This window comes from Herpailurus yagouaroundi, unplaced genomic scaffold, assembly GCF_014898765.1.
Source record: "Herpailurus yagouaroundi ecotype Mexico unplaced genomic scaffold, PumYag 159, whole genome shotgun sequence".
Lineage (NCBI taxonomy): Eukaryota > Metazoa > Chordata > Mammalia > Carnivora > Felidae > Herpailurus > Herpailurus yagouaroundi.
The window spans coordinates 52,458,745-52,469,795 of record NW_024412400.1 but is presented as its reverse complement, the minus strand read 5'-3'; the positions used below and the strand labels follow the sequence as shown (position 1 = coordinate 52,469,795).

The 11,051-nt window shown below is 46.9% G+C and overlaps 1 protein-coding gene across 2 annotated transcripts; it reads left to right on the top strand.

Annotated features, from left to right (window-relative positions):
- The first annotated feature begins 196 nt into the window (after positions 1-196).
- Positions 197-10,604, top strand: SHOX2 (SHOX homeobox 2). Of its 2 annotated transcripts, none has more exons than XM_040480597.1 (5): positions 197-724; positions 3,675-3,883; positions 6,309-6,366; positions 6,683-6,771; positions 8,332-10,604. In XM_040480597.1, exons 1-5 carry the CDS (start codon positions 367-369, stop codon positions 8,623-8,625), a joined length of 1,008 nt encoding a protein of 335 aa, XP_040336531.1. In that variant the 5' UTR covers positions 197-366; the 3' UTR covers positions 8,626-10,604. The 2 variants fall into 2 exon arrangements, with proteins under 2 accessions (XP_040336531.1, XP_040336532.1); XM_040480598.1 differs by having other exon boundaries at positions 199-724; positions 8,368-10,604.
- The last annotated feature ends 447 nt before the right edge of the window (positions 10,605-11,051 follow it).

The window sequence follows — 11,051 nt, the reverse complement described above, 5'->3', positions numbered from 1 at the left end:
GAACTCTCCGCAGGAAGAATTGTCAAAGATCTTAACATTGAACAAGCGCGCTCCGGCAGGGAAGCATCAGTTCCCATTTCCCTCCGGCGGCCCCCGCCCCTTCCCTCTTCCTCCTCCTCCTCCTCCTCCTCCTCCTCCTCCTCTTCTTACTTCTTTTTCTCCTACTTCTCCTCTTTCTTCTTTCTTCTCTTCTTTTTCTTCTTCTTCTTCTTCTTTTTCTTCCTCCTCCTCCAGCTCCTCCCCCACCCCCTGCCCCATTGATGTGTTATTATTGGGGGGGCTGGGGCAGTAAAAAAAGAAGAAGGAAAAAAAGAGCGGGGCTCGGCTGGGAGAGGTTGAGCGCGGAGCTGACCGGCATCGGCGGCGATGGAAGAACTTACGGCGTTCGTCTCTAAGTCTTTTGACCAGAAAGTGAAGGAGAAGAAGGAGGCGATCACGTACCGGGAGGTGCTGGAGAGCGGGCCGCTGCGCGGGACCAAGGAGCCGACGGGCTGCACCGATCCCGGCCGCGACGACCGCAGCAGCCCGGCAGTCCGGGCGGCCGGCGGAGGCGGCGGCGGAGGAGGAGGCGGAGGCGGAGGAGGCGGAGGAGGCGGAGGAGGTGCAGGAGGAGGAGGAGGAGGAGCAGGCGGAGGAGCTGGAGGAGGGCGCTCTCCCGTCCGGGAGCTGGACATGGGCGCCGCTGAGAGAAGCAGGGAGCCGGGCAGCCCGCGGCTCACCGAGGGTAACGGCCTAACCCCCCAGCCGCGGTTCCCCTTCCCGCCTTCCTGACTCCTCTCGGGCGGGAGAGGACCCCGAGGCCCAGCGGGGAGAGGGGCGGGACGCGGAGCGGGCCCTTGGACCCCAGCTTTGGAAGCTAGAGTGATGATGGAGGGGTGGGAGTCCGGTGGTGTGCACGGTCGTGGGTGGGGTCCGAGTGTGTGTGAAGAGGGGGGGCGTGGGGTTTGCGCGCGCCCTTCTCGGATGCTCTCGCTATTCCCATTCCACTGAAGCGCATTTCACCAGCCAGAGGATGGGCCCGCAACCCAGACGGCCCGCGGGCGGATGGGGAAGTTCGGTGGGCCCGGCTGCCGCAGGGGTGCTGACAGCAGCTGGGCCAGGCGGCAGGATTCTGGTTAGCATCTAGCGCCGAGTTTGCAGGAGCCCCTTTCCTAGGCCTGAGAAAGAAAGAAAAAGAGAGGAAAGAGAGAGAGAGAGAGAGAGGGAGGGAGGGAGATTTCACCCTGGGGTCACCCCCGGGTTTCGGGCCACGGCTAAGATCCACTCGAACTCCACGAAGATCCTGGATCCTCGGATCCTGGAGGTCAAAACTTCCCATTCTCTTTGAGCTGTTACGATTGAACGAGGCCGACGCAGGCTAAGGTCCAGGCTAGGCTGTTTCTCTCGGGAGACGCTTTAGGCTCCCTTTTTTGGGGATTGGTTTTTCGGTATTTACACAATTGCATTACTGTTTCGAATCATCTCTGGTTTCGTGGGGGGGGGGGGGGGGGGAGGGAATCCTTCCGTGCCAACAAAGTGTTAGGAAATGGCTTTATCTAAATGGTGGAGCGTCCTGTACCAATTCAAAAGAATTCAACAATAAAATTAATTTGGCACTCGGTGCCTGCAGTAACTGGTGTGCTGCCATATTTTTCCAATTAAGAAAATATGTGACATGCGTAGAATCACATATTTAAGCAAGCAATTAAGTTGTTTATAACACGGTCTGTTCCTGTTTAGGCCAATAAATGGAAATTTGGGGGCGAAATCGAGATTATATTAAGTCTATTAATCAACTGGAAATGTGGACATCTTTCTCCTTGAAGCTCCAAAAGTTTGAGAGGCATCCATCCACTGTGGATAACACGAAATAGACAAAGCCTTCTCACCCCTTTGGCAGAATCTGAAGGGTGTTTTTCGTGTTTAAATTTCATTACAATATCAGTGGAAATATTTTCTTATTAACTTGGCCCCTAATGTTTACTATAATGTTACCCGCTTCCTCCCCAGTGGAAGGACAAATGTCCATAAAACGAACTCTGAGAACAAGAAATGCGGGCAACACCTAAAATCACCGTAGCTAGAATGCTAGACTGGGCTCGGATCTAGAGGCTCCTTCTTCCCCCAGACCAGGCAGCAGGTCCTCCTAAATTTGAAAAGTATAGCACCGTTGTCGGGCGGCCCAATGCAGGCTCCCCTGCCTGAGTCCGCAGCTCCAGGCCCTGGGTACACCAGCATGTCGCATCGTGCGGTTAGGGTCACAACCCGGGCAGAGGTAGTTCTGGAATTGTTGATTTCCAAGCTCAGGACAAGTATTAATTTTTCTGCAGGCCGGCTCTTCCGGAAATGATTTTTAACACCCATGCTGATCGGGATCCTGGGCTAGGAAGAACTACAAACAGCCTCGACTATCCAAACTCAGCTTTGACACCTTAAAAACCCAAGGTTCCGACTCAGGCGCAGAGCATGAAGGTTCCAGAGGGCAGTTTATGTTGATATGGGGGCTTTCCTGATCACTGGCCCTTACTCTCATGTGTATGTGTATATATATATATATACACACACACACATAAAATCTCCCTCGGTTGACTCTGTATGCTCACGTTCGCAGAGCTCCTGTTTTTAAAGGGAGAAGGAAGGACAGTATAAAGTAGCAACGGGTGTGTGCAAACCCAGAGCAGAAAAATGCATATTTTATTAAACAACCGAGCTGCTGGATGCATGAAAAGGCTTTGAGCAACCAATAGAAACCAAGGATCACGAATGTTCCGCTTGAACCTGTTGATCTCTGTGGGTTTAAGCGTTTAGGGTCGAGTCTGTCTTTCCAATGGGGAGAGAGAAGGAGAGAACAGAGGCAGCGGTCTGTTTCGCGCGCCACCGGAGGCTGGTTCTCCGCCTCTCGCCTTTTGGCCTGGCGTGGGCGGCGAGCCCTTCAGGCCGCCAACATGGCGTGGGCGCCTCTTGTCAGGCGTCCCGTGTCTGGCGTGGGGGATAGAGACTGCATGGCCACCCGTGGGCTGTCAGCAGGGTTGGGCTCGTACCCTGGGTCAGCACCGAAAGCCCGGAGATGCGGCTCCCCGTGCCGCACAGCACCCGGGTCTTGTTCTGCCGCCGCGACCCTTGGGCCCAATTGTTCCCAAATTAGAGCAGCAAGTTTGAGAGAAACAGAGCCAGCGGAGGCCAGAGCTGGCCTGAAAATGGCCCAGCGCTCTGGGAATAGCCGGTGAGAGGCCAGTGCATGGCCTCGCCGCGCCCTTCTGCCCTGACCGGGTTCTGTGCCTGGCCGGGTGCGGCGCTCTTGATTTCTGGTGTGCTTGGCAGAGTGTGAGTGCTAGAGAGGGTGAGTGGAATGCATTTGGCGTTCGCGGGGGAGGGCAGGGGACGGTGGAGTGCACAGTGAGGAGGTGAGTAGGCTACAGTTGCGGAGGGTTGTGTGGGTGAATAGCTGAGGAAGGGCGGCCGGCCAGAGTTGATCTTTCACGTCTCCGGATTCCTCTTCCTCGGGGTAGGGTGAGACAGTGGATAGAACAACGGGAGGGGGCGGGATCCTCCATCCTTTTGGAGACAAATCTGGTAACAGGATTTGCCGTGTTGTTTTTGTCCGTGTGTGTGTGTGTGTGTGTGTGTGTGTGTGTGTGTGTTTCTGTGTGCGCACGTGGACATTCGCGTGGCCCTACTTGTGGTGCCCCCTCCAGTGTCCCCAGAGCTGAAGGATCGCAAAGAGGATGCGAAAGGGATGGAGGACGAAGGCCAGACCAAAATCAAGCAGAGGCGAAGTCGGACCAATTTTACTCTGGAACAACTCAACGAACTGGAGAGGCTTTTTGATGAGACCCACTACCCGGACGCTTTCATGCGCGAGGAACTGAGCCAACGGCTGGGGCTGTCCGAAGCCCGAGTGCAGGTACCTAGCTGTGAGGAGGTCAAGGCAGGGCCCGGGGAGTGGAGGAGGGGCACGCGTGGAGGAGAGGCCGCTTGGGGGACATACAGCGAGGGCGCAGCGGGTTCAAGAACCTGGAGTGAGGTGAGAAGGAAAAGGATGGTCTTTACTAGAGGTCCTATTTTCCAAAGTAAATCTTAGTATTATAGCCTACCCCCCCCCCCCCATCCCAACATATGTTCCCAGCAGAAGAAAGCTGTGCTGGGCTTGCTCCCAGAGTTTCTATAAACCACACCCCCACCCCCCTCGCCTCACGATGCCTTTAATGTGGTTTAATCCTAATGGGCCTACTTTTATAAGCCTTAAAAAAAAAAATCCCACAGAAAGCGTTTTATCTTCTGGATGCCTTAAAAGTTACAACGAATATTTTGTTCGCCTGAGTTGGTTTTCCTTGAGGGTCTGCTCCGGGGTCTAGGGTTGCCAAGCGGATATGCCAATTAGGTTTATAGATGTACAGACTATAAAGAAAATTAGCAACTGTTAAGTGCGGAAATTTACAGTTTGCCGTTAGCAGTCGATCTCAAACTGTGTGTAAAACAGTAAAGCAGTAAATGCATTTTGGTCACTCTTTGTTCCTTCACTTAACCTGACAGCAAACCTGAACCTACAGAAACTTGATTTTAAAACAATTCACATATCTTAATATTGGCATTCCCAAAGTCCAACACCCAACAAGTGCCTTAACGTGATGGAGTTAGGGTTGGAGCAGGTTTTCTTTACTGGTTTGTGGGGGTGAATATAATGGCAATAGGCTTTGGGGGCATTCAAGGTGGAAAATTATGTACATACATGCATGCATATCCTTCTAGTTTTATGGAGAAAACATTTAAATGTTTCAGATTGTATTTCCGCTCAAATAATAAACTAGAAGAAAATTATGGTCATTATTTGTTTGAACACATGGAGCAGTTTTAGGCCTGAACATCTGCAGCTGTTACAAAGTATCACTGTAACAGATACTCCCAGGGTCTCTGGGCGCAGAGACCACCATCTGCAGCAAACTATGCAATTCTTATGGGGCTTCCCCGCATCTTGTAATAGGATCAGGACAAAAACAGAGCAGTCACGTTGAAGGGGAAAAGTAATAATAGGCTGCCTTGGTCATCACAGCCGTCAATAGAAGGCTCTGCTCTTCTTTTTTAAGCCTCTCCTGCTTTGCTGTGTGTACTGAAATCTCTAGAGACTCAGCAACCCCTTAAAGACATGATGATAATTATTACAGTTATGAGCATTAGTATCGCAGTTCCAACTCTTCTAGGGGAAAAAAGAGGCAAGAAGCCTCAGGGCATGTGAGTTACACAAAGGATGCCACCCTGGCATGAAATCTACCCTTCTATTACACTAAATGGCAGGGGAATTTTTGAAGATTTACATTGACTATGACACGGCTTTCAAAAACAAGAAAAATCTCTGAAGCACTATTTTTCTTTTATAGTTTTTTTTTCAAACCTTAATTTGTGAATCAGTCAATATGCTGTATTATTGGAACATAATGCTGTATGACTGGAGTGTAAAAGCAAGGTTTATATGAATTTTTAAAAATCTGTCATACTGCCTTTAAAAGTTGGCAAGTTTATTTAAGAAGGTGATATCTGGGAGCAGACAGTATCCAGGAGTTACTTGATTCATACCCCATCCCCTTTTCACAGCATGTTGTTCTTTTTTTTTTCTCATAAGAAGTGAACTTTATTGCTGGTCTTTATTTTTTCATACTTTTATTTAAATTTTAGAGTTATTTTCTGGATGCGTCTCTGCTACCCTAACTGCTTTTTCTATAGAAGCAAATTAGATTATCATGATAATAGCACAATTATGCTGCAACTGTGTTACACTCTGCTGCACAGAGGAACAGAGAAATTCTAAACTTCTTTGTAGTGAGGCTTTTATGACACTAATTACCTCTTCCCCCACTCTTATCTTCCTCCCCCCACAACCAAAAAAAAAAAAAAAAAAAAACCCAGAGTCACTATTTGCTTTGGTGTTTGGTTTTTCTTGAAGATGAAGCTAATTAATATTACAGGCTATTAATGAGCACATTCTTCTCAGGTCTTACTGGGCAAACATCTAAACCCATTATCACTTTGGTATCAGGTATCAGGGAGAGTTTTAGGCCTTTGGGGACTCTGTAATGCAGAAAGATGAAACCAGGACTAATAGTAATTTATCAAGAAACAATTTATCTTGCAAAAGTCTATGAAATCTATTTTTGCTGTTTACTTGCATTATTTGACTTTGGAAATTGAGAGTGTTTTTTATAATTCAAATATTGCTTGCTGTATCTCTCAATCCTTGCCCAAAACACTATTCTTTTGTCATTGTACTCAGGTAATTAAAAGAAAATGTTGGAGTTCGTAACATCTAGGCTTTATTTTGTTTTTCCAACTTGTAGGTTTGGTTTCAGAATCGAAGAGCTAAATGCAGAAAACAAGAAAATCAACTCCATAAAGGTATGCTTCTCAAAGAAAATCATATTCTCAGTAAAAAGAGAATTGGGTAATATCATTATACAAAGTCAGAAGTCAGAAAGAAACTTCTAAAATAAAATCATGGTATTTATTTAAAAATCTTCTCTGAAGGCAGTTAATGAAAGTCCTAAAGTTTGGGAGTAAATTACATTTATTTTAATTATGGCAGCAGTGTAGGAAGATAACTGTCCAGTTCCAGAGGAATTAGTTCTGTCTTAGTATCATTTGGAACCCTGGAAAACAGTGCTGGAAATATTAACCTCATATTATTGTGTTTTGTTCCCCATTTTTTTAATAGGTGTTCTCATAGGGGCTGCCAGCCAGTTTGAAGCTTGTAGAGTTGCACCTTATGTCAACGTAGGTGCTTTAAGGATGCCATTTCAGCAGGCAAGTATAGCCCGCTTTCAACCTGTTTTTAACTGTAAAAAGACCCGGATGTTTGCTTGAATTGTTGAATATACCTTCTCTCTGAGTCCCAATGTTGGTGTCCATGCAGTTGAAGAATAATTTTGAGATGATATAGTGGATTCACTCCCCTTAAAAAAAAAAAAAAAAGCCTATACAATGTCAAGGGCCTACGTGTCTAGTCCTTTCTGTCCTCATGGGAAACCTGCAGGGGCCTGAGGCCAGCAACCGGTCCTTTAAAAATGCACTAAAGATTGCACTTGGGGAGAGAAAGGAAAAGCCTTTTGATTAAGATTTTGTCAGATCCAATACAGAGGTAAGTCCTCAGGTGTTTTCTAAGGCAACTTTCTAAATATTTTTCTAGGTATTTCTTACCCCTTAGTCACATTAAATGTGTCTGGCAGAAGAAGAGTAAATAAATAAAAGTACTTCCAACTCAGACTTGATTTTTTAAAGGTGCCTCTGCAAACAAAGCTTCATCTCTAGTAGAGAGGGAAGCCTTGGTCTTCCCAGGGATGCCCTGCCTCTGCAATCCCTTTCTTAGGTATAAAGAAACCTTTAAGACTACATTTTAAAAGGACAGCCTGCAGCAAAGATTTAATCCTGGGAAATCCCAGTGCTCTAAACATCCCTGCTCTTCAAGCCTAAGGGCGCAAGCCTTACCCAACCAGTGCCTGACCTTGCCCATCCTTAGCCAGGACCCCTGCTTGGTATGGCTGTGAAGTCGTGAATTAGCTCTCAGTTGGTAGCACCCTAGCTCTCAGCTGGCAGTCTCCCCTAGACTGGGGAGACACCTGGGCTTACCCATGTATTGACGGTTAGTGTTAGGGAGATCTTAGCTCTCTTGGCACCACAGGACTCTAGCATCCTGATGCTAGGCTTTTGAAGCAAGGAGAATGATTGGAGAAAGAGAGAGGGAGATCTTAAAAGGAGACCCTTACTACTCATAAAGTGATCTGCAGGCCTGCAGCACCAGCACCACCAGGGAGGCAGTTAGAAAGGCAGAATCTCAGGTCCCAGTGCAGACCGTCTGAATCAGAATCTGCATTTTAACAAGATCTGCATTATAACAAGGCTGATTGTTACAGCAGTAAATGTTGGAAGTACTAACAATTGTGCCAGTTGTTATGAAGATGAATTAATTTCCCTAAGTAACAAGGAAAAGTTTTACAGTTTGCTTGTTAGCACTTGGTTACTTGTTAGTGCTTTAGTGGGGTAAGGGATGTATGATGGCATCGAGAGAGCCTTTCCAAATTACCTTTCTAATTTTGAGGAGGGCTATTAACACGATAGCAAGGTTGCCCTCTGATGGGCCCAGCTCCTGAGAGGAGCGGCCACATTCCTGCAGATAGGAGTCCCCCAGGGCCCAGGGAGATAAGGTGCTGAGCGAGTTGCAGAGACTCTGGCGCACCGGAATATCCCAGATTCAGTAACAGACTGAGGAGGTCAGCCAAACGCCCCTTTCCTGTCCCTAGCCCCAGCCTTCCCCCTCGCCAAGCTGGACGCCGTTAATGCTCTGTTTCTATTCTGTTGTCACCCTAGGATAGTCATTGCAACGTGACGCCCTTGTCCTTTCAGGTTCAGGCGCAGCTGCAGCTGGACAGCGCCGTGGCGCACGCGCACCACCACCTGCACCCGCACCTGGCCGCGCACGCGCCCTACATGATGTTCCCGGCGCCGCCCTTCGGACTGCCGCTGGCCACGCTGGCCGCTGACTCAGCCTCCGCCGCCTCCGTGGTGGCTGCCGCCGCCGCCGCCAAGACCACCAGCAAGAACTCCAGCATCGCCGATCTCAGACTGAAAGCCAAAAAGCATGCTGCCGCCCTGGGTCTGTGACGCCAACGCCAGCGCCAACGTCGCGCCTTCAGCGCGGCGTGCACCCTGCACACCCTCCGCGCCTCGCTGCTTTTCCGTTTATCCCCCACGGATCTCCGGAACCTACCCTCTTCCCGCCCCGCGGATCGCCCTTTGCCCCCCTCCACAACCCGGACTTGGAGGGCGAGACTCCACGCGGGACCCTCGATCCCACTAGGCGCAGCAGCTCCGTTGCTCCTGACCATTCACTTACCCCAGGGCATAGAATTCGGCTTCGTAGGGGCAAGTTTTCGGGAAGTCTGGAGAGAGACTGAACAAGGGAACGCTAGGACAGCGGAGTGTGGCTCAAGGCAAAGCTGCAACGATGGATTCTTGAGTAGAAATGAAAATCCTGTTAATAAAAAATGAGCAAAAAAAAAAAAAAAAAATAGAAAAGACAAACCAGAGAGAAAAAAAGAAAAGGGGAACTTATTGCTATTTGGCAGAAGCTGAAATTGGAGAAAGAATCAAGGAACAAAAACAAATTTTAAAAATTAAAGTATTTTATACATTTAAAAAATATGGAAAAATAACCCGGACGAATCTCGAGAGAATGGGGGGGGGGGGGCAACCAACTTAAAGTGTTTTTTTTTTAATGGGCTGAAAAGGCAAAACAGAAGGAAGAGGTATACTTATTTAAAGAACTAAGGTTAAAAAAAAGTGCGCAGCTGGGAAGTTCACAGGTTTTGAAACTGACCTTTTTCTGCGAAGTTCACTTTAATACAAGAAATTTGATAAGAGAGGCGGGCCTCCTTTTACGTTGAATCAGATGCTTTGAGTTAAAAACCACCACGTATGGAAGAGTAAGAAGAGGGAAGACAGTATACAAAGCGAGGAGAGGGAAAAAGATGATATTAATACAAAAAATGTTACCACAGACAATGATTTATCTGAGAAATTATTGTGGCAGCACTGTCCAGACTGCTGACAGTAAATTCCGGTTTTGCATGTTACTTGTATTCCATTGATGGTGTCTCCCCGCTCCCTGCTTTACTCACATGCACTTACTCCATTTTCATCTTCAGTATGAAAAACAATACCAAAAGCATCTGGAAATTGATATATCTCAAATCTATATTTTTTGCCCCGTCTTTGATCCTGTCGGACAAAAGAAAAAGGTCGGAAGGGAAAAAAATTTACACTCTGTCCCAAGAAGACGGAGGCGGGCAGAAAATGTGGGGAAAGGAAAATGAAAAGAAGACCAAATGAAATAAAAAAGGTACAGCGCCTCCCACGGCTCCTAGCACACAGTAGGCGCTCAATCAGTGTTAGTCCCCCCTCCCTCCTTTCTTGTATTCCCTCCTGCTGATTTCCTGATGTCCTGTTTCAGAACCTTGCTTTATTTCCCCCCTCTCTATCCTGTCACACTCACCTTAAATAACACCCAACTAGATACAAGCAGTAGGTTTGTGTAAAATATGTTGATACACACGAACAAAGTTTATTTTGGCTATAATGTGTGAACTGATGGTTGACTTTCAACATTTGCATTTTATCTCACAAAGGTGTATATTCAAGTAATTTTGTTTGTTTCAATTCATGTAGCTATTTAAACTGGGATACCCTGGACTAAGCAATCTGTATCCCAATCACTAGAAAGCCTCCTTAGTTGTGTTTTTGTTTTTTTCTAATTTACAAGAAAGAGGAAAAGCTCTTTTAACTGAACTTTGGTATGCGGTTGAGCTTTGTAACTATTTGTTCTCCATGAAAACAAAGTTATTTATATTTGCCATATTTTTTCTAGTGTATTAAGTTATTTTAAACAAAAGAAGATGCTGTTATTTCATGATGTGTTGTTGGTACAAAATGTTTCGGTTTCACCTCTGTTAAACCTTTTAAATAAGTGCCAAGTTATTAATTGAAGACACTTTGCCGATCAATTGAATGAAAATAGTATTGTTTCATTTGATGGGGTTCGCGTCATCTTTGTTCCTGTTACTATTAAACTATCCGGGATAGTCTTTCCTTCTTCCTTTTTTGATTAATGCGTATCTATCTCTCGAACACATCAACTTAGAAAAGCGCTTGCCTCTGCTTCTACGTGCCGCTATTAAGAGGCGATGAGAATGGTGACTCTCGAAAGCGCTGAGCGCACCCCCCCCTTTTTTTATATCCACCCAAAATAGAAACAATTGATTTTACACCAAATCAATAAAGGAGCAGATAGTATGTAAAATAATATGGAATAGACTCCCCAAGACAAACTCTCATTCTTCTATTTAATTTCACCCTTGTAGCTTAATTTCACGCTTGTAGTTTTTCGGGGAACATTTTGGGGAGAAAGGGAAGCGGGATCACGCGGTGCGAAATCCACCTGGGTTAACTGTGGCACAACAGACACTCGACCCCAGGTCGCTGACCCTCCCCAAGCAAGTGATGAAGGTTTGGGAGTAGGGTAAAAGCCGTGA